This window comes from Anguilla anguilla, chromosome 4 (assembly GCF_013347855.1).
Source record: "Anguilla anguilla isolate fAngAng1 chromosome 4, fAngAng1.pri, whole genome shotgun sequence".
Classification (NCBI taxonomy): domain Eukaryota; kingdom Metazoa; phylum Chordata; class Actinopteri; order Anguilliformes; family Anguillidae; genus Anguilla; species Anguilla anguilla.
The window spans coordinates 42,559,784-42,583,202 of record NC_049204.1 but is presented as its reverse complement, the minus strand read 5'-3'; the positions used below and the strand labels follow the sequence as shown (position 1 = coordinate 42,583,202).

Genomic DNA, 23,419 nt, shown 5'->3' with positions numbered 1-23,419 from the left:
CTGCCATATTTCCCTCTAAGCACAAACTGTTCGGAGGCTTTAACTGCTCAATGCTTTGCGTCTGACACCATGTAATCGTTGTATGGACTAACACTGATGATAATTTAATAACTCACGGAGTCGGAGACACGAGGTTAACGTGACCATTACGTTTATTGAACTCTGTTGTTTTTCGTATCTTGCAGGTTATATCCCCAGACCCATCTCTAGGTGGAGAGCGCCGACTACAGGTAAGAAGTATTGACAGAACTTATTAGAATTACCATAAATGAGGAATTTGATATTAAACCTTTTTTGTGATTTTCTTCTTTTTTTTTTACTTCTTTTCCAGTACCCTAGTATGCTAGTGGCTAAAAAAACCATGTTGTAATTGTTTTTTGTTTTTTTTTGCTTATTATACCATGAGGTCTTTTAACTATTATTCTTATATGATATATAAAACATTTTACTTGTTGCTTGTTGGTATGCCCTTTGCTACTTTTTTTGTATGTTTGTATGTATTTGCACTATTTTTACTATATTATTGAATGGCCAATGTGCTATAGCCTACTTAATTGGCTGACAGTGATGTCAGTGTGATGACATTGGCTTACTGCCTATATATACCCTTTTACCTGTCATGTGAGTCATTTGCCTGATGAAGACCCTGTTGCTTGAAACGTTGCTTTTTAGTCAATACAGTATTGGGAGCTGTAATCCAGTGTGCGGATATCCATTTTCCTTCAATCTTCACATGTACTTTTATCCTGCACCTGGCCTAAAAACAGGTTGGACTGTGCTTCGTACCTTATTTTGTGTAGCACTCCTTTTGACTGCCGTGTTTGACTATCTTTGGCAATATGACTGTAGCAAGTCGAGTGCTACCGCTCGTTTGAGAGAGGAGACAGACACGTTAATTCTTTCCGGACGCGACTGCGTCTTGTTTTTATTTTCGGCCGCCACGCGGCTTTCTGGTTACAATACACAATAACCAAGGGTTTGTTTCTCAATTCGCTGCTGACAGCCCGTCAGCTCTCCTTCCTTCTCCCGTTCACCCGCTTCTCTCTCTGTCGAGCAGGTTTTAAACGTCCAGGCTCACTGTTGAGGTAATCAGCACATTGTCAATCAATCACACAATTAACCCTCCGTGCTGATTAATAAACCCCAACAGCCGTGGCGCAGAGTTCCGAGAGCCGCCCCGCCCCCTCTCTCTCTGCAGCCAACGCAAAACCACGCCCACCCTACCACATACCCCCACCGCCCGACTTAGGCCGGGGAGCCATCCGGCCGATGACCGACCCCCCCCCCCCCACCCCCTTCGGGGCGAGAGAGGAAGTCCGCCACCACCATCTGCGCCCCTGGCCTATGAACCACCTTAAAATTAAAGGGCTGTAGAGCCAGATACCACCGGGTGATTCGCGGGTTGGTATCCTTCATGCGGTGGAGCCATTGGAGGGGAGCGTGGTCCGAACAGAGGGTGAATGGGCGACCCAGCAGGTAGTAGCGCAGGGACCCGACCGCCCACCGGATGGCGAGGCACTCCTTTTCTACCGTGCTGTACCTCGCCTCCCGCTGGGATAGTTTACGGCTGAGGTACAGCACCGGGCGGTCGACTCCCTCCACCTGCTGGGTCAAAACAGCCCCCAGCCCTCTGTCCGATGCGTCGGTCTGCAGGATAAAAGGAAGAGAGAAATTAGGGGTGAACAAGAGCGGCTCCCCGCAGAGGGCTTCCTTTACCCTCTCAAACGCTCGCTGGCACGGCTCCGTCCACTGGACCGGATCTGAGGCACCTTTGCGAGTTAAATCAGTCAAGGGGCTGGTCAGCTGTGAAAACGCCGGAATAAACCGCCTATAGTAGCCGGCCAACCCCAAGAACCTCCTTACCTCTTTTTTCGTCTTGGGTCGTGGACAGGTCGCAATTGCCGCGGTTTTATCCACCAGAGGTCGCACCTGTCCACTTCCCAAGTGGTACCCCAAATACCGTACCTCCGCTCGGCCAATCGCACACTTCTTTGGGTTAGCCGTGAGCCCCGCCTGCCTCAAGGACTCGAGCACCGCCCCCACATGCCGCATATGCTGTGCCCAGCTGCTACTGTGGATGATAACATCATCCAGATAGGCAGCAGCATACGCAGCATGCGGACGCAGCAGCCGATCCATCAGGCGCTGGAAGGTGGCTGGGGCCCCGAATAACCCAAACGGAAGTGTTCGGAATTGGTACAAACCGTCCGGAGCGGAGAAAGCCGATTTCTCTTTGGACTTTGCAGACAAGGGAATCTGCCAATAGCCCTTAGTCAGATCCAGTGTATGGAGTTTTGCTCGCAGGTCCATAACGTATTGTAACTCATTTTTGCTGGGGCTTGGACCGTCCTCCCAGCTTTCTTTAACTAGGTCCAATATTCCCCGAGGTTTTCTACCGAATAACAGTTCAAAGGGAGAAAATCCCGTGGAGGCCTGGGGAACCTCCCGCACTGCAAATAATAGAGGGACTAACCACTTATCCCAATTTCGGCTATCGTCGTGAATGAACTTTCGAATCATGGACTTCAGAGTTCTATTAAACCGCTCCACAAGCCCATCTGTTTGGGGATGGTATACACTGGTTCTAATAGAGCGGACGCCCAGTAATCCGTATAGCTCATTTAGTGTACGTGACATAAACGAAGTGCCCTGATCAGTCAGAATCTCTTTCGGGATTCCGACCCGGGAGATAATTTGAAACAGAGCTTGTGCAACACTCTTAGCTGAAATATTGCGCAACGGCACTGCTTCGGGATACCGGGTCGCATAATCCACCAAGACCAACACGAAACGGTATCCCTGGGTGCTCCGTTCAAATGGCCCGATGAGGTCCATAGCAATTCGGTCAAAGGGAACCTCTATTAAGGGTAGTGGGCGCAAAGGCGCTTTTGGGGTGGCCGGGGGGTTCACTAATTGACATTCGGGACAGGACGCACACCACCGACGTACGTCCGCCCAAATGCCCGGCCAGTAAAACCGAGCCATTATTCGGTGTAGTGACTTATCATACCCTAAGTGTCCCGCCATGGGGTTGTAATGAGCCGCCTGGAAAACCATTTCCCGGCGGTTTCTGGGTACCAACAACTGGGTCGTTTCTTCACCGGTCTGAGCGTCACGACACACTCGATACAACCTGTCCCTAATAATAGAAAAATAAGGGTGAGAGAGTACTGCATCGGGGCGCACCTGCTGACCATCAATCCGCATCACTTGGTCATAGGCAAAGCGTAAGGTGTCGTCCCGAGACTGCTCGAGTGGGAAATCCTCCGCGGGTAGGAATACAGAATACAGGGAGTCTCAACCAGAGGCTCGCCTGGGTCCCTCCCCGCCCCGGCCGTGTCGGACGGCCCTGCGTCACCACCGTCAACAGCACACACGTCACACTTCCCTATCGGTCGTGATCGCAACCCCAGCATGTTTCTAGAAATCTCCCTAAACCCCGCCCAATCAGTACCCAAGATTAGGGGATGCGCAAGCCAGGAGCTAACCGCAGCCTTCACAATATGCGTTTTTCCCTGGTAACAAATTTCCACGGGTACTACCGGATACTTGTGCACATCTCCATGCACACACCGAATGGAAACCCAGGGTGCCTTTACCAATGCCTCGGTTCGAACCAGGTTTTGCTGGATCAGGGACTGCATAGCCCCCGAATCCAACAGCGCCCGGTGTTCACTCCCTTGCACCCTTACCGGGATGCAGTACGCTCCCTCCTGATCGGGAGCGGAAGTGGGCGGCCCGACCACCCGGACCACCTGCCCCACTTCCATAAGTGGACAATCGCGGCGCAGGTGACCCAGCTGCCCGCACCGCCAACACCCCGGTCCGAGCGTCTGAGGCGCCCTCTGCGAGCCGGAGCCCCCCGCCACTGAGCCTGGACCTGGAGAGGGAATCGGAAAAAAAGGGGGGATTAGTTTGAGGAAAGGGAGGGGGCAGAGCCCTGGGGACAGGGGAGGGGCCAGTACGAGGAGGGGGTCTCCTCCTGGGCGCCGGTTCCGGCCGTGCTTGCTGCTGGACGCTGGGGTATAGCACGAGGTGGTCTTCCGCCAGGGTAACCGCCCCCTCTAAGTTGGTCGGGCGATGGCAGCGCACCCAATTCGCCGTTCCCTCCGGCAACCCTTCCAGGAACTGTTCCAGTACGACCTGCTCCACTACGCCCCCCGCGGACCGGATCTCCGGTTGTAGCCAACGCCGGGCCATGTGGGTTAGCCTTTGGGCGTATGCGAAGGGACGGTCCTCCGCCCCCAGTTTCGCCGTCCGGAACCGGCGCCGATAATCCTCCGGGCTGCAGCCCAGTCGGTCCAGTATCGCCCTCTTCACCGTCTTGTAATCCGCCCGGGCTCCGGGCGGCAGACCATGCGCCGCCTGTTGGGCTTCCCCAGTTAAAAGGGGCAGGAGGTGTACAACCCACTCCTCGTGGGGCCACTGGCACGCCTCCGCTGCCACCTCAAAACTCTCCACAAATGCCTGGATGTCATCGTCGGCTGTCATCTTGGGTATGTGGATCCGGAGAGGGGATCGGGACGGCGGGTCCCGGGAGCTGGTTTCCCCGGCGGCAGCCAGCTGTCGCAGCGCCTGGGTCTGGAGGGAGGCTTGTGCACGCAGAGCCTCCATCTGCTCTGCGTGTACGGCCGCCTGCCTCTCCTGCATTTGGGCCATCCCCTCCAGCATCCGCGCCAGCGCTACGAGAGGCTGCGCCGCCTCGCTCCGGTTTGGGTCCATTTTGACCTTCTCTCTCTCTCTCTCTTTCTGCCACTCCCCGTACGGGCCACCACTGTAGCAAGTCGAGTGCTACCGCTCGTTTGAGAGAGGAGACAGACACGTTAATTCTTTCCGGACGCGACTGCGTCTTGTTTTTATTTTCGGCCGCCACGCGGCTTTCTGGTTACAATACACAATAACCAAGGGTTTGTTTCTCAATTCGCTGCTGACAGCCCGTCAGCTCTCCTTCCTTCTCCCGTTCACCCGCTTCTCTCTCTGTCGAGCAGGTTTTAAACGTCCAGGCTCACTGTTGAGGTAATCAGCACATTGTCAATCAATCACACAATTAACCCTCCGTGCTGATTAATAAACCCCAACAGCCGTGGCGCAGAGTTCCGAGAGCCGCCCCGCCCCCTCTCTCTCTGCAGCCAACGCAAAACCACGCCCACCCTACCACAATGACAGAAGAAGCCTGCCTCCTCACAAGCCAAAGTGGGACCTTTGAATTCAGCGAGGATGACTATACCTGCATTATGCTGAAGGATTCCATTTTTGATGAGGTGAAAGCTCCAGACCTCAGAGACATTGATGCGCTCCCCCAAAAACTACATAACCTACAAGGGCGTGAAATAAGGCAACACCTTCATGCTGTGACTTAGTGATTATCTCAGAAATAAAATTATTCCTTGTGGTCTCAGACGAAAGAATGCACCTGCCTTGGGCTTAGATAACCCTGCCTTTTGTAAACAATGGTGTGAAATACTAAACAAGTGTTCCTTTGATCTGATGGCCCTTGTCATAAATTAAATTACTGAACAAATGGAACAGACACGCAAAGAGGCAAAACTAACAGAGACTCAGCTGACCAAAGAACTTCCTGACAAAAAGAAACTGGCTGAAATCAAGAGAGATCTGGAACGCTATCGAGCCGACTGCTCTAGCAAAATCCAAACCTTAAACAAGGTTGCACGAGACACTGAAGACTACAAACAGAATAAGGTGTATTTTTGGAAAGATGGCAAACCAGAATCTCAAAGAATATTACAGCTACATGGTAATTTAAACAAGGCTCTGCTTCCCGTGGGTATCTTCTGCTTACATGATTGGCCACTGCAGCGTGACGTCGGGTTGCACTATGGCAAAAGTTGATTCTGGTTTTACTTCTTCTCGCACGGCCGCTGTGGTTTTTTTCTGCACCCCATGCGGTGCCCACTCCTGCAGCCTAAGCGCACTACCCCTATTCAAATGAATGGGAGGACGGCCATTTTTCCCACATTGCCTGATCTGGTCTGAATGCAGCTGCAATGCGGCAAAGTCCTCCCATGGGTGCCACATTGCCTGATCTGGTCTGAATGCAGCCTAACAGCGAATGAACGTTCATTACTATGCCTCCACTACATGCAAGAAAGTTGTTAATCCCCCCCAGTGTCATTTTAGAATTATGAGTATCTGGCATGAGGTGTCTGAAGGGAAGTGGAACGTATTGTTGGAATGTTGAAAGTAACAGACACAGGCATTATGCAGACATAAAGCATTTGAGCCCTCAGAGAGAGGACTACAGAGAAACAGCTTACAACTGCCCTACAGACATTAGTATTTGTTGTAACTTAATACATTTTTTAATTTTCATCCGGTTGTGATTTGTACATTTTGATAAAGGTCGATCCAACAGTTTGCTCTGCCCATCAACAAATTTGGTGATTTAATTGAAAACTCATATCTTTGATAATAATTACCAAATTAAATATAATAAATGTATTTACATTAAATAAGTGAGGTGTTTTAACTGTTGATGCGCCTGTGTTCGGTATTCAGAGTGCCAGACGTCAAACAATGGTGTCAATAGTTTAAAATGCTTGGTTTGGAAAATGAAACATATTTCAATTCAACCTCACCTTGCTGACAACCTAAAGCAGATCCATTCAGTGGCAAACCTAAATAATTACATTGCATATTCATTGAAATATTTAATGAAAATACATAAGATGCCCTGACTGACATTACTTCATCTCCTTAATCTAGTCCTGGTATAAAAACATAATGCAAGGACTGCTTTAAGATAGCTTGCCTCAAGTGGAAACTAAAGGGAAGTTCCTCCCTCCAGCTTTGGATTTATATACTCTAACTGTTACTTCCAGTGAAGTATTTCTGTGAATAGCTCAATCTCCATTGGTGAAATATACTGCTACTACATTGGTAGGATAGGCTTTACTTGATTAGATGTACTGTATCAGCAGGTGGACAGATCTAGTCCACCACACCTTGTTGTGTCACAAAGTGGTGACATTCCTTTTATGAATTAGACAGCATAAACTGTCTACTATTATGTTAGTTCATAATACATGGAAATAATCAAATTGCTCCCAATGACAGTTGGTCAGATTATCATAGCTTGTCTTGTTACCACCACAGGACAGACAAAGTTATACAAGGAAACTTCTGAGCAATTAATTTATGTCAGACCCCTGGTCCATCCTGTAAATGGATTTATGACCCAGCTAAATTACCTGTATTACAGAAGCCTTATATCTGTGTACCGGTATTTAGTGGAGAAAACAAAGGTTCAGCCAAATAGGCATACACGTTAGTTACTATATAGCAGTAGTTAGCCTGTGTGGTTACGTTCAAGACACTGGATATCATAATCTTGAATTGAAATTGATGCAGAGTACCAGTTCCAGGCATGGGCAGTAACCAGTGAAATTTAAATGCAGAAAGCCCTCGACTGTCAAAACTAAATGAAGAGGAGAGAATACTCATGTGCAGGTACATTTTGCTTACATTAAGAGAATGTTTGACAACTGGAGACTACTGGAGTGATTATTGTCTTGAGTACGCCGGAGAGAGAACTTGTCCCAAGACCATACTGTATGCTAAGACCCAGACTGAGACTTTGAGGGTCGAGACCAAGACCAAGACCAAGATATGAAGACTTCATCTCTAATGACAGAGAGTGAGTAACATTTATGTTTTATTGACTTTTACCAGCAGTGGAGCTTCACAGTCATGGCAAGGATCCAAGCACTGGCTGCCACCATCCACTTTATGATACTAATGTTGGCTGGATGTCAAGGTAAGTGGAGTAGATGTGGAATACATAGACTGTCTGTTTCTACCAGATTGGTTCTGGAATACTGATACATTTTCCATATTCCTAACAGAGGTTAAGGCCTACTGCCTGCACACTGGCCCATTCTCTGAATGTGATAAAAGATTTATGTGGTCAGCATAGTTATGTAAGCCTTAAAATCATACATTTTCATAAGCATGCTTATTATACAGGTTCACTCTGTGTTCACTCCTAGTTGTTTCATTCATCCATTCATTTGTATTTGCATAAGTTTAATGTCAGTTTTTAAAAAAAACAAGGTTTGCAGGGATAGAGATGAAGTTGAATCTATTTACAGATAAATGTGCAGACACTTTTTGTTTATGAGCAAACATAAAGCACTTATCAAAATGTACAATAGCAAACAGTAAAAGCACATTTCTATTTAAGGAATACATTTTGTATATGTTTCTGCTTTATGTTTTTCTACAGTTATATATTTTATAATTGCAAACAAAATAAATGCTCATTTAATATTTATGTAATACATAGCAACAAGCTTTACATAAAATAGCACCAAGCTTTAGTAGATTGATGATATAATGACATGGGATTTATATGTGTGCATGTTTCAGTGTGTTAAATAGCCACTGAATTATAACTTGCTGTGGGTGTTGTCCAAAAGCATGAAATATTAACCATTTTATAGAGGTATCACCTGCAAGACAATAATTTTAGGGGGGTTTGAGGAGTAAAGGTTTGAGAACCCCTGACCACCTCTTCTGCCTATGTATCAACCTTCTCCAGACTTGCAGGTGACTTGTCTGTTCTCTGAGGACTGCCTGCTGCCCTGTAGTTTTAGACCCTCAGGGGAGGAGGTCATTCACTGGAAGAGGCAAAAAGTGCATGTCCACAGCTTCTACTATGGCCAGAACCAGCTCCAAATCCAGGACAGTCGCTACATAGGGCGGACGTCTCTCTTCCAAGACCTCATCATCCAGGGAAATGCTTCACTCCTGCTGCAAAGGACCAAAATTTCAGACGAGGGACAGTACAGCTGCTACACCAGCACAACACTGGGAGCAAGGGTGGTCTTCATCAGTGTACAAATGAAAGGTTAGTCACTGCTCCTGCTAACAAATTTATGACAAAGCTTTTCCACTGGTCAACAGCATGGTTTCCTGTGTAACTGGGACCAGTTTTCACTGTACTACTAATCTATGCAGCTACGCATAGTCGCAGAGTTGCCTATGCTGGTTTTTGTTTTCATATTAAAATAACAAACTCCATATAGACAAGGCACCAGCTATCAGGTGAGGTAACTGACTGCTTTAATTGATCAATTAAGCAAGCTGATCAACAGAAACCAGCATAATCTCCAGTTTTCCAGGACCAGGGTTTTTGGATGTAGTCTATCGGAATGAATCTCATTATGTACAGGGTTAAAATAAAATAGATCCTACATATCTAAACTGGGCAGGTGGTACGGTGGTGTTGTGCGTACCACCGCCGCTTCACAGGAAGAAGGTCATAGGTTTGAATCTCGGCTTGGGCCTTTCTGTGTGGAGTTTGCATGTTTTCCCCATGTCCGTGTGGGTTTCCTCCAGGTACTCCGGTTTCCTCCCACAGTCCAAAGACATGCAGATGTGAAAGATTGGTGGCCTGCCCAGGGTGTAATCCTGCCTCTTGCTCAATGCACGCTGGCATAGGCTCCAGCGACCCTACCCAGGATAAGCGGTTACAGATAATGAATGGACGGATGGATATCCAACTGGAACTAAGAAACTTCATTTGACTAATTTACCTCCAGCAATTGTAAAGTCGGGCTCACACTACACAGTTCCAAGCCCGATTTAACTGTCGCACACAAATTTTTACAATTGGGCAGAAAATTGCTCCACCAGAAGCTTGATCGGGTCATTTGGTTGGTACGGATAATCTTGTCATGTGAGCAGGACAGTGACTCAATTGGAAGCCACCAGACGTGGAATTGGAAAGCACCAGATCGGAGAGGCCCCAATCATTTCAAAAATTAGATTTTATCTGAAGAATTCTGCAGGAATCTTATAGTGTCATGGTTCCTTATTCCGTTTGCTATGCGTGGGTTGTGCTTATCGACGCCATTTCGTGCTAATCAGCTTCTCGGTATCCCTGTTGTGGAAACTGAATGCTGTTTCAGGGAACTGAGTGTGGTAATCTTCAGGACCGCCTGAGGGCGCTCCGTGATTGCTTTTGATTACGACCGATTTTTTGCACCTGATTTAGAGAGCTTATATACGCTCACGGGAGATCTGTTCTTCGCTTTAGTGTCTACTTGCGTACACGATAGCCAGTACAGAGAAAAGCTCTCTTAGAGAAAAGTGTGGTAAGGAAAAAGGTTTTAGGATTTTTGAATATAGCTTTTTGTTTTCATTAGTAGTAAGATTTCGGTCCTACTAATCACTTAGCTGCATTCTTTATTTTCCTTTAAACGCCATTTTTGCCTTCCTCGTTACGAGAAACCTTCTCTTTACTTTTCTTCCAACTGCACTGCAGTCTTACTAAAATTCTACTCACTCCTTACGTCTTAGTTCGTTCTTCCGCTGAGACTATTACTTTGTGTTGGGATATTCTTCCTTAGGTGTTGATTCTTTTCTGTTCATTACCCCTTCCTCAAGTCTCTTACTGAGACCTAGAGGTTTCCATTTCGGTGGTAACTTAACCTCTTAGCGCACAACCCCTAGTGGTGGGCACGCCCGCATGCCTAAATTACTAAACTCAAACATTCGGTGCTACTGCAACCAAAGTGTGAGATGAAAACAGAAACGCGTTGTTTCAGTTTCATTAGTAGACGATAGATGACAACTATGCCGAAAACGGAGTTTCGCAGCCCCACCATTGTTGCTCCCGTCGTTCATTTAACCCCCTCCCTGCAGTCTCATCTAAAAAACACCCCCCACCCTTGACATAATGGACAATATTGTCTATCTTGGCATTCATAAAAAAATTCTTTCACCACTAAAAAATCGTATTCCGTCATAGCAACAAGATAAACCTGACAATAGCCCTAAGATATGCCTATACAGCAGTGAAAACGCTGCTCACTGAATAACGAAATAAACGAGAAAAAGTTTTTAAAAATGAGACCATGTCATTCTACAGTCAATATCTGGGACTAAATATTGAATAAATATAAAACCTTACTGTTGGTTTTACATGTAGAGATGTCCCTTTTGAGACTGCGTGGTCATATATTGTCTTGGACAATCCGTTTGGGAAATATAGGCGCATCTGTGACGCCTGGGTATCTTCCAAAATAGCTGTGCGTAACACCACACCTGTTGTTTACGGCGTCGTCGCCCTTTTTAGTACAGTCTGACTTGATTTACAATTCATTTATTCGGTAGGCGAGAGTATAAGCTTTCTAACGATGTATAACATGTCTAATTCTGCTTTTGGAATAGCGTTTTATAGGTCAGCGTAACAGAAAATATTCTTAGCATAGCATTCACTTACGCAATCACTCTGTTAGCAGACAAATACGATGCACCTAACGAAACGTGTTCAAGGATATTTCGTAATTTCTTGGAAAACACTATTATTATTGAGGACTTCTGAACATAGCTAAGCCATATGTTTGCTGAAAGACCTAGCTGACATCGTTTTCTGGAGCAAAACAGAAGCGAATAGAACAATATAATTGATACTGTCTCTGTCTCCATCTACTGAACATAGAGGAGATTTCATCATTGCTATGTAAGTATTACCGCTCAAAATATTTCGGTTATATACGTTATTTTTGAAATTGAGTATCTTTAAATAGGTTAGTGGTGTTATATAATGTAAATATTTCACACTGTAATGTAAGCGTTAGACGGAAGTGTAATAGTTTTTGTGAAGCATGCAACAGTGATGACGTCAGAGCTGGAACATTGCCAAAACGTGGTGGACGGGTGAAAATTGTTTTCATGTTTTCTCATCCTCATACAAGAAAACATACGAGAGTACAGAGTATAGAAATACACACGAGTTAATTATTACACATTTAGGTACTGTACCGCATTGTGTGACAATGTTTTTGCATTATTTTTTTAATCTGATAGCAATGTTTCATCTTAAACCCTCATAAGGGGCTCATTTATATGCTTTATAATGGACAAAAAGCATTTTATTCAATTTTGGAGAGATTTTGGATATGTTTCTGGACACCTAGCTATTTTAGACCACTGTACTGACTGAAAGCTTGTAATTCCCATTTGAAAATTATGCAACAGTGATTTTCTTGAGTCAAAACAGTTGATTTGTAGTGAAATACATGGATATGTTATGATTTACAGCAATGCATAATTTAGACATTTTGGATAGATTTGGAGATGCTGGGTACACTGCTTAGTTTTTGCTTCATACATCTATAGTAGTTCTACATATCCACCCTTAGATTTTATGAACTTGTGGTCAAGAAGTTTTTGACCTAGCACATGTATAGTTTAACCTCCTGCATATATTCAATCTCGCAGTATTTCATTGCAAACTTAAAAAGTGCAAATTTATTTTGGATTTTTTGTCAAAACAATTGCATTTGTGGCACTTTATTTCTTCCAAAATTATGAATATAAACTAATCTGTTAGTATTGTAAATTGTACAAATGTCTTGCTTCATTTAAGCCATTTTTCAAGTCTCTGTGGTGTTCACGTCTGGAGTTATAAAGCTTTAAATAGGGTACCCCCTAAATGGGCAAGGATTGGCAAAATTTGGCTTGTGCCTTAAGAGGTTAAAGAAACACCCTTTTGAATTTACTGTAGTTGTGTGGTCGTCAACACTTCCCCACCCTCACATATAGCATGAGATGGACAATAACATTTTAAAAATTGAGACAAGCAATAGCCAATGTAAGCTCAGTTTGCAAAGATGGAAAATTTTGGGTTTTTAAAGAAAGTGGTTCTGTGAAGTTTTAACTTGGCATACACAAGAATAGTTGGCTAGCAGTAGGCTATAGACTAAAAGATGTCAAATAAAACAAGTGGTAAAATCAGCAGTAGGCTTCTCTGAATTTTAGATGGACTTCAGAAATGAGAGAGAGGCTGGTGGAGTTGTGGCAGCAGAACAAATGTCTGTATGTACTCTAATGCAAGAGCTACTGCAACAGGGATGACAACGAGCAGAGCTGGACAGATATTACCACTGTTCTCAATTATTCCAGTGAGGAATACAGCTTTCTAGGTTGTGTGTGTCTCTGCATGTGAGTGTTGAATGAGAAGCAAGACAGCGTTTAGCAAGTAGACTAGCAGTGTAGCCTATATTCGTGAAACATATACAGTGAAAAAGTATTTGCCCCCTTCCTGATTTCCTCTATTATTGCATATTTATCATACTGAATAGATTTAGGTCTTTAGAGAAAATGTTATATCACACAAAGGGAACCTGAATGAACCCAAAACACATTTTTTAAATTATTATTTAATTTATTTAATGAAAAAGGTTTTCAAACACCCATATTACCCATGTGAAAAAATAATTGTCCCCTTAAACCTAACAACTGATTGTACCACCATTAGCAAGAATAACTGCAACCAAAGACTTACTATAATTTGATATCAGTCTCTCACATTGCTGTGCAGAGATTTTAGCTCACACTTCTTTGAAGATCTGCTTTAATTCAAATTGCTAGGTTTTTGAGCATGGACCGCTTGTTTCAGGTCTTGCCACAGGCTCTCTGTTGGGTTTAAGTCAGGACTAGGCCACTCCAAAACCTTAATTTTGCTTCTTTTCAGCCATTCAGATGTGGACTTGCTTTTGTGTTTTGGATTATTGTCTTGCTGCATAATCAAATTAGGCTTCAGCTTCAGCTCACGGACAGAGGACCAGACATTCTGTACAGAGCAGAATTCATGGTTCCTTCAATAATGGCAAGCCATACAGGTCCAGAGTCAACAAAGCAGCCCCACACCTTCACACTACCACCACGTTTGACTGTTGGTATGACAATCACTGTGAAATGCTGTATTTTCTTTACACCATACATAATGTCATCCAAAAAGTTCAGCTTTTGATTAATCTGTCCATAGAACATTATCCAAAAAGGCTTGGGGTGCTTTTTTGCAAATGTGAAATGAGCATTGATGTTTCTCGTGCTGTGGTTTCTGCCTTGCTACTCTCCCATGAATCCCATCTGTGTGCAGTCTCTTTCTTATTGACATGAATGACAGTTTAACAATGGGTAATTAGCTTTATTTAACAAACAATGACCTACAGTTGAGGCCAAACATTTTCATACACCTAGGCTAAAGACATTAAAACACACCATACATTTCCTGTGTTAAGCCAATTAGGGTATATACTTTATTTCCATAAGAGGTAATTTCAAAATAATAGCTAAGAGACAGATTTATTTCAGGTTTTATGTACTATATAAGATTTTCGGTGGGTCAAAAGTTTATATACACCAAGTTGACTGTCTTATTAAACAGTCTGGAAGATTCCAGAAATTGATGTTATGACTTTTTAGAAGCTTCTGATTGGCCAATTGTCATAATTAGGAGTTAATTGGGGGTTATTTGGCACCTATGGCTGTATTTAAGGGTCTCAAAAGCTTACATACACTTTGTTAGTATTTGGCGGCATTGCCTTTTCATTGCTTAACTTGAATCAAATGCTTGGGGTAGCCTTCCACAAGCTTCTCACAATACTTTGCCAGATTTTTTGTCCATTCCTCCTGACAGAACTGGTGTAACTCAGTCAGGTCTGTAGGCCTCCTTGCTCGCACACGCTTTTTCAGTTCTGCCCACAAATTTTCGATTGGATTGAGGTCAGGACTTTGTGATGGCCACTCCAATACCTTGACTTTGTTGTCCTTAAGCCATTTTGCCACAACTTTGGAAGTATGCTTTGGGTCATTGTCTATTTGGAAGAGCCATTTGTGACCAAGCTTTAACTTCCTGGCTGATGTCTTGAGATGTTGCTTCAATATATCCACATAATTTTCCTGATGCTATCTATTTTATGAAGTGCACCAGTCCCTCCTGCAGCAAAGCACCCCCACAACATGATGCTGCCACCCCCGTGCTTCACGGTCGGGATGGCCAAACAGTTCAATTTTTGTTTCATCAGACCAGAGGACATTTCTCCAAAAAGTAAGTAAGTAATCTTTGTCCCCATGTGCAGTTGCAAACTGTAGTCTGGCTTTTTTATGGCGGTTTTGGAGTAGTGGCTTCTTCCTTGCTGAGCAGCCTTTCAGGTTATGTCGATATAGGACTTGTTTTACTGTGGATATAGATACTTTTCTATCTGTTCCCTCCAGCATCTTCACAAGGTCCTTTGCTGTTGTTCTGGGATTGATATGCACTTTTCACACCAAAGCACGTTCATCTCTAGGAGACAGAACGCGTCTCCTTCCTGAGCAGTATGACGGCTGCGTGGTCCCATGGTGTTTATACTTGCGTACTATTGTTTGTACAGACAAACGTGGTACCTTCAGGTGTTTGGAAATTGCTCCCATGGATGAACCAGACTTGTGGAGGTCCACAATTTTCTGTCTGAGGTCTTGGCTGATTTCTTTTGATTTTCCCATGATGTCAAGCAAACAGGCAATGAGTTTAAAGGTAGGCCTTAAAATACATCCACAGGTACACCTCCAATTGACTCAAATAATGTCAATTAGCCTATCAGAAATTTCTAAAGCCATGACATCATTTTCTGGAATTTTTCCAAGCTGTTTAAAGGCACAATATATATATGGCATGCGGTTTCTGTCAAAAAGTTTGATGGTTTGAAACTCCGCCCCTTGTCCCGCCCCGTGGTTTATAATTTTTTATAGTCATTGTTTAATATTGTTTTATTTAGGTTTGTTGGTTTTTAACGTAGCAAATGCGTGATTTGGCTTATATTTTATTTTAATGGAAATGTTCGTTTTTAAAAGTAAAATAATCCATGAGGGAAAGTGGTGATTATCTTTGTGCTTTTTAAACATGTTTGAAAAGGGTAGTTTTGTGTAAAAATGCTTTAGCAACTTAAAACATTTTATTGTTTTGAAACACCAACTGCCACCAAATACCCAAAAAGGCAAATTAATGCGTTAATAGGGTTACATGCGTTAAAATGTTTAAAACAAGTGGAAATTATGTTAGAAACGTTTGGTAGTTGGTTCTTAAAGTAGATTAGTTTATTTGTTAGATGAGGAGACAGCGTTGTGTGTACGAGCATTAGTTTTTGTGTCAAATAGAATTTAAGAAAAGTCAAAGCGTGTTAAAATTGTAAAACAATGAAAATAGCAAACAGTTACATCTTAGAATTGTTTGTAAAGCAAAGACAAAGCGTGACAGTTGTAAGTTATCAGGCTATGTGTGAAAAGAGTTTCTTTTTAAAAAACTGACAGAAGAGACATTTAGAGACAGAAGATATTTACAGACAAAAACGAGCAAAACGTAGGTTATTTTCTCTGCGGAAAGCCTTCTTCAGATTGATGTCCATAATTGTCGAGAGAGAGCGCAAAAAGAGCAGCTATGTCCGATGTCTAAGTCCGACTGGAATCACCATCAGACCGATAGGCTCAGCGAAAGTGTTGTGGGTGTGGTGTAGGCTGTGACGGGTTTTTTCATGTGACAGCATAGACTGTGGTATGTATTGTGCCTTGTTTATGCCACGTGATGAGCACAGGCAGTGGTTTGTCTTGTGAGGAGGAGGTTTGCTTTAAGAGGGGGGGGCAGGATGTGGGGGATTTGGCCCGCAAAGCAACGTTGCAGGCCAACGCAATCTTTGATAGCACAAGTGTACAGAAAAAAGCAGAATCGTGTGGGGTGTACGCCTCCTCCGTACGCAAATCCAGCCTTCACGATTTGCATAAAATGGGGGTCATCTACACAGATGTCAGAATCGGACATCAGCTCTGTGCAACCTATACAAAATTTGGTTGCTCCTTAGCCTACAAAACATGTCTACCGCTGAAATTTCGACACCTACCTCTGAAGACGTGAAGACCGGGGCGCAGACAGCGAGGCTCCCTAAGAAGAAGCCTTTTGCCATGAGTCCATGCAGGGCCTCTACACCGTGAGTGGGGGCCGATGCCGGAGGGTATTTGCAGCGGTTATCATTTTCACATGGCTGGAGATGCTCCAAAAATGGAGTTTTTTCAACCTGCATGGTGATGAGAAGTACAGCCCTATCACCGGTTTCGGAGTCATGTGCGAGGCTTGTGACTGGGGTGATTTTAGAAGATGCTACGAGGAGGTACCCGGCGGTTCAAAAGACAAAAGCAGAAGGGTAAAAAGCTGGTTTTGGGTCGGCTGGCCTGAAAAGTTCAACAGTTGGATACCAGCAAGCCATGTGGTTGACATCTAGGCCATATAGGCCATAAATGAGTCAAAAAGCTTACATGACCCTACAAACGCATTAGGTAACCATGCAGGATACAGGTTTCTACGTTTCTCTCCCGAGCAATGCATCTTTGAGCATTTACCCTGACAACAAAATTTCAAGCTATACAACCAAGTTTGCCAGACCTATTGAACTGCACGGGACGTGGGTGGTTGGCTTAGCCAAAATACAGTATCCACATACTTGGTGTTCAATAACAGGTGATGACAACATTTTTTATACATACGATCATATTTAAAAAATCAGAAGAGCTCATGCAATTAGTACCGGGTATTACAAGAGTATCACTAGTCTACTGAATGAAATGAACCACAATGCGGTACCCATGCTGGAAGGACTTGAAATTGCATACGGGCATATAAAAAACAAAATTTACATCGTAAGCGAGCCACACATCACAATGGTGGCTGCAGGAAAACTAGCTAGGATGCTCGGTCTTGAACCTGGAGTCGACTTGACAGCCGTGAAATCGGTGGCATCACACCCTGTCGATATCAGCTCTGGCCTCTACACAATGTACGTCTACACGGACGTTATCGACTACCAACGTGTTGGTGACAGCTTTGTACCACTGCTACGAAATGTACATATATCTGGAGCAAACAACAACATCATCACAATCTCGTATGAGAAGCCACACTACGTACCTATGAGCAAGAAGCACATTGACAACATTACAACTGAACTGAAAACGGATCAGAACCAGAACGTAAATTTCCGTTACGGGAAAGTCATAGCAAAGCTGCACTTCAGGCCGGTGATACACCATTATCACGAGTAAAAGATGGCTAGGTCGGGCCTGCACATAGATCCACAGAGACACGTTGATTATTATACGGCGCAAGCAGGTAATGGGTTGCCGGGGTTTAGTGGTGGGAGTGTTATGTATGGTGGGGGTCTTGGCAGTATTTTTCGAGGCTTATTCCGAATGGCTTTACCGCTACTAAAGAAAGGATTCAATATAGCCAAGCCCCATTTGGCCTCAGCAGCTAAGAACATAGCCAAGGATGTGATCACTAATGTTGTGACAAGTCGTTTGAGCACGGATGGTCTTCCGGATCAGGGCTCATGGTGATGACCAGACGTAGACAGAAAAGACCTCCAGGGGGGCGTGTCTCAAACAGACCTAAGTCTAAAAAACGGAGAGTGTCAAGCATTCGGTGCACAGTTGGTAAAAGCAAGAGGAAGGTGAAAAAGCACACAGAGAAGAAGAAGGTTACAAGGAAAAGTAGATACATTTTTTTTTTAATGGCCTACGTACACAACATGTCAGAGGAATGCATGAAGTCGGAACTGGATCTTTTTGCAGTTCCATATACACAAACAAGCATTGAGAAGAACATCTATGTGGAGGTGCCCCCACTTTCAGTCATTTCAGACACAGGACCTCTAGAGTTCTTTATTGCTGGTAATGGTGAAGATTACATTGACTTGAACAGTACACTTTTATACCTTCACTGTAAGATCACCCGCGCAGATGGTAGTAACCTCGCGCAAGCTAACAATGTCGGGCTTATTAATTACCCCCTAGCGACCATTTTTTCCCAAGTGGATGTTTCACTGGGGGACCGACTGATGAGTCAGTCTAGCAATACTTACCCCTACCGAGCTGTTATGGAATGTCTACTGAATTATGGAAATGAAACACTGCCTAACCAGTTCACAGCCGGCCTCTTTTATAAAGATACCAGTGGAGATATGGAGGATACAAACACGGGGGAAACAACAAGGGTCTGAAAAATAGAGCCCTATATACCGCAGAGAGAAAAAATTTTGAAATGCTTGGACACATACACGCGGACATGTTTTTTCAGGAGAGGTTGCTGATAAATGGTGTCGATATTAAAATTAAAATGGGTCGGGGTAAGGACGAGTTCTGTCTAATGACCGCAGACGCCAATCAATACAAGCTTAAAATGGTGTCGGCATCACTATTTGTAAAAAAGGTCAGCATCTCCCCCGCTGTGAACATGCGTGGACATGCGCAGGCGCTATTGACCACTAATATAAAATATCCTATTGATCGGGTCAGCTTGAAAACTTTCTCATTAGCTGCAGGTAGTCAAGTTTGTAATCAGGAGAATTTTCTTTTGGGGCAGCTACCAAAAACGGTCATTATAGGTTTGGTTGATAATGATGCCTTTACAGGGGTTTACAACAAGAACCCGTTTAATTTCCAACACTATAATGCAGAGATTGTGGCAATGTATGCTGATGGGCAGCAGTTTCTGGCCAAGCCATTTCAACCTGATTATCACAACAGTAACGCTATTCGAGAGTATTATAGCCTGATCCTCGCTACCGATAGACATTTGAAGGACCAGCCCTTGTTAATAAATCGTCAAGAATATACAAACGGTTACACGCTTTATGCTTTCAATCTGTCCCCTGATGAAGGCTGCAGTCAGCATCTATCCCTGATCAAGACGGGAAACATGCGATTGGAAATGAGAGTCAGAAACGTGCTACCCAGAACCGGAAATATGGTAGTTTATGCGTGTCTCGACAATATCATTGAAGTGAACCAGAGGAGGAACGTGTTGTATGACTATTATTAATCATGAACCCCAGAGAACTTGCCGCGGTTTTGAGTAACAACCTATATACAGGAAAGGACTTTAAAGGGGTGGTGGCCTGCGACAAGCTACCGGATAATAAACTGCATAATTTCCCCGCTTTGTACATTGTGAATACACACCCCCGAAATAAACCTGGAGAACACTGGCTCTGTATATGTGTGTGGATAAAACGGGTGAATTCTTTGACTCCTACGGAAACCCTCCAGACTATGGTTATTTCCAAGACAGTATCAATATGTTTCTGCAAAAGAACTGCGATCGGATTATTTACAATACTGTACAAGTGCAAGACCCGCTCAGCGTGACGTGTGGCCAGCATTGTGTGTTTTACTTACACCACAGGGCCAAAGGAATCCCTTTTAGCAGAATTATGTCATTATACCCGGATAATTTAAAAATGAATGATGCAATGGTTTCAAAATATGTTGATAAAATATACCTGGATAAATGCGTGAAAAATATGCTATCATGTATATAGACTGTAAACTCTTTTAAAACCTTTAAAAAATGTAATGCTTGTAAGTAAAGAGACAAAATATCCAATGTAAAATTTAATGTAATTTTATTAAAACAAATAAACATTAATCAAAATTAAAAATTTTTGTCACAGCGTATCATTTATGCTAAACATGTTAAAAATCTAACCATGTTGAACGGTCTAAAACTGGGGATGAATAAACAGGCTCTGGGATTTCATAGTCTTATAGACTGTGTCTTCTTTCTTGAGCTTTCAACAGCATCCTGCTTGCTATGGAGGCCTTTGGTAATTTTTTGTGTGAGCTTATCGTGCGGCGTACACCATGATTAGGTATGACAGAAAGAGGCATATTAATTGTAGCTAAAGCCTCAGTAAATGTTTGCCACCCCAGGGGTCGGTAACACCGCTAGAGGGTGTTTGACCATCTTTGGCTTCAGATTCTGAACCCCCATCAGTGGAAAATGATAATGTTAATTGATTTGTTTCTTTTTCACCTGCTTGACAAGAGCTATGAATCTTTGTAAAACAGCCGTGTACAGCTTTGCCTTCTCATGAGGCCCTACATCTGTCCTTGCTAAGATGTTGTGTATGGTTTGATCCGATTCATTTTCAACAGTTTGACAGATTGGCTCTGGGGTATAAGTGAGATTCTTTAATATATCCAGTTGTTTTTGAGGTACTAGATGCATCTTTTGAGCATGCTCCATGGTTTAACCACGTTATCAAGCTTGTTAGAAAGGGTACTGCAACACTCAGCAGAGGTAAAAGGAATCCCCCCTTTTGATTAATGCCTTTCTTCTTCTTTTTGATTGAGTTTTTTTGGTTAGAAAGTAGTTTAATCCCCGATCGTTGTTTCCTTAATTTTTTCAGCTGAGTATCCGTTAGGGGTATATTACCACGTAAAACATTGAGAGCTATTTCACAACTTGTGTTTATAAGTTCCAGAGAAGCCGACTGTAAAATGGCATGTCTTTGCTGTGCATTGCCTTCAAATAGAGCTTTTAAAAGCAGCCAGTACCGTTTAATACGTGCCGACATTACCTTTTCTTTAGCACATAAGCCACGGGCTACTCTGGAGGGTACAAGCCACTTCTTAGGCGAAACTCTTCTGGTGTCTGTGCTTTTAAGTCCAGCAAAAGATAACCGTAAGGGTTTCTGGTCGCATCTTCAAAAGCTTCAAGGAAAAACTTTGAATGTCTAGGATACATTTGCCGAGCTAAAACATTAACTTGCATTTTATCTCAAAGATTTTTGAACAGAACAATATAGTTTGCGTTAAGATTTATTGTGCGACTCTTTTTACCCTGAAAAAAAGGTTTTGTACTAAATATATAATGCTCAAATTTCTGTGGTGCGTATACTTGGTAAAAGCTTTTTCCACCTCTGAGCTCTCACTGGCTGCTTCCATTAGGTCGTCAACGATGATCAAATTGGTTTTGTGTAAAGGAAGCAACGTTTCATCGGTCAAAGATTCAGGAAGTCCTTCTACAAATTGTACATTCTTTAGTTTACAAAGCAATTCATCGTACATTGGTTTCCAGCATGAATAAAACCAGACAATATTCTGTGGTACGGTGGACAAAACATGAGATGCGTTTTCCAGTATCATTTTCACAAAGACACTTCTACCACAATTTGATGGTCCTGAGATGATGTATGAAAACGGATGTTGAAGACGGCTGTCAAAACCCTCATCCCCAAATACTGATTTAGAAGCCATATGGTAATGTTGTGAAATCGGGGAGCAGGACCCTTTTGTTGTACACGACTCTGAATTTTTTAGAAACTAAACGGTTGCTGAGTGAGAAGCCTTTCTTACACCTAACAATTTTGCGGGCTGGAGCTTTTGGATTACGTACATGTTGACGCACCAAATCTGTGAGGGATGAAAGACTGACAACCTGTGTGTTAGTACAATGCAGTGTTATACCTTTAGCTTTCATGCATGATTTACCTAGCAGTGTTCTATAGCTGTATGTCTTGGGGCCCCCGACACAAATTCAACATGAGGTCACCTGGGTCCAGTTCGCTTGTCAGCTCCCCCAAAAAGTCCCCGAGAGGAGGTACCCAGTCACCCGGCCGACTCACAAAAATGACAGAATCTGTATCGTGGTACAGAACCCTGTCAGGCAATTTATCCATGACGGAAGAAAGCTTGAACCGGGCATAAGCAGTGGTGAATGCCGCTATGAACACATTGCTGTATTTGGGCAGTTTTGGTAAACCCTCTGCATGTTTCCACTTGACCAGAGCCACATCTTCTGTAAGAAATGAAAAATGTGAGACATCATTCTCATTTGAAAAGATGTATTGCAGGAACTGTTCGGGGTCCCGGGTCAAGGTTGTGTTTAGCTGATTGGTTCTCTGTCCGAATTTACCCCAAAGACTATTTAAAAACAGTTTTGATATCTGTTTTTTGGCTTTGTTGACCGAAATATTGTTTGGATCTAAGCGGATGCCCTCCTTCTCCCAGTAACTTTGGACATATTCTGCCTTGTCAGTGTCATTAGACACCCAAGATGGGTACCCAGAAGCTTCTTGTTTCCCCTTTAAATGCATCTTAATTTAGTCATTAAAGAGAGAATCAGACATTTCTGGAAAATGCCAAACTTCAAAACTTTTTTAAATTTTGTAGCCTTTCTCGACAGCCATAGCCAATTCGACAGTATACCATACACCTGTGAGAGAACGCAACTCATCAGAATGTTCACACCGACCCAGATGGTCAGATTCCGCACAAGTCCTGCAAAGTGGAAACATTAATTTCCCCAAAACCATGTACGGTAACACTGGTAGGTAAAGCTGTCTAGGGGGGTGCACCCTGGCTTTGACCAGACCAAAATAGTCTTCAATTTGGTCAAAGTCACGGAAAATGATGGTGGGGTGACCTGTAGGGTAAACTTTAGTCTTGTTCACAAAAGGGTATAGACTGGTGAAATAAAAGTAATGTATTTTCTCATCTTCCTGAGTTTTGTAATGAAGGTTTAATTCATTAGTTCGACCGCCAAACATCACGCGGTTCCAGACGTTCCAGATAATCAAGATATCGTAGGAACGTCTGTACCTCCGCGCTCTCCTGCTTAACCTCTTAGCGCACAGCCCCTAGTGGTCGGCACACGGCGTGCCGAGATTACTAAACTCAAACATTCGGTGCTACTGCAACCAAAGTGTGAGATAAAAACAGAAACGTGTTATTTTAGTTTAATTACTAGATGATACATGACAACTATGCCGAAAACGGAGTTTCGCAGCCCCACCATTGT

At 43.5% G+C, this 23,419-nt stretch overlaps 1 protein-coding gene across 1 annotated transcript in view; it reads left to right on the top strand.

Annotated features, from left to right (window-relative positions):
• The first annotated feature begins 215 nt into the window (after positions 1–215).
• LOC118225819 (CD276 antigen-like) overlaps positions 216–23,419 on the top strand; it is a 74,580-nt gene continuing 51,376 nt past the window's right edge. The window contains exons 1-3 of the mRNA XM_035414795.1: positions 216–230; positions 7,690–7,774; positions 8,558–8,866. Of these exons, the coding sequence (XP_035270686.1) occupies positions 7,708–7,774; positions 8,558–8,866 (376 nt within the window). The 5' untranslated portion in view covers positions 216–230; positions 7,690–7,707. The remainder of the gene's footprint in view (positions 231–7,689; positions 7,775–8,557; positions 8,867–23,419) is intronic.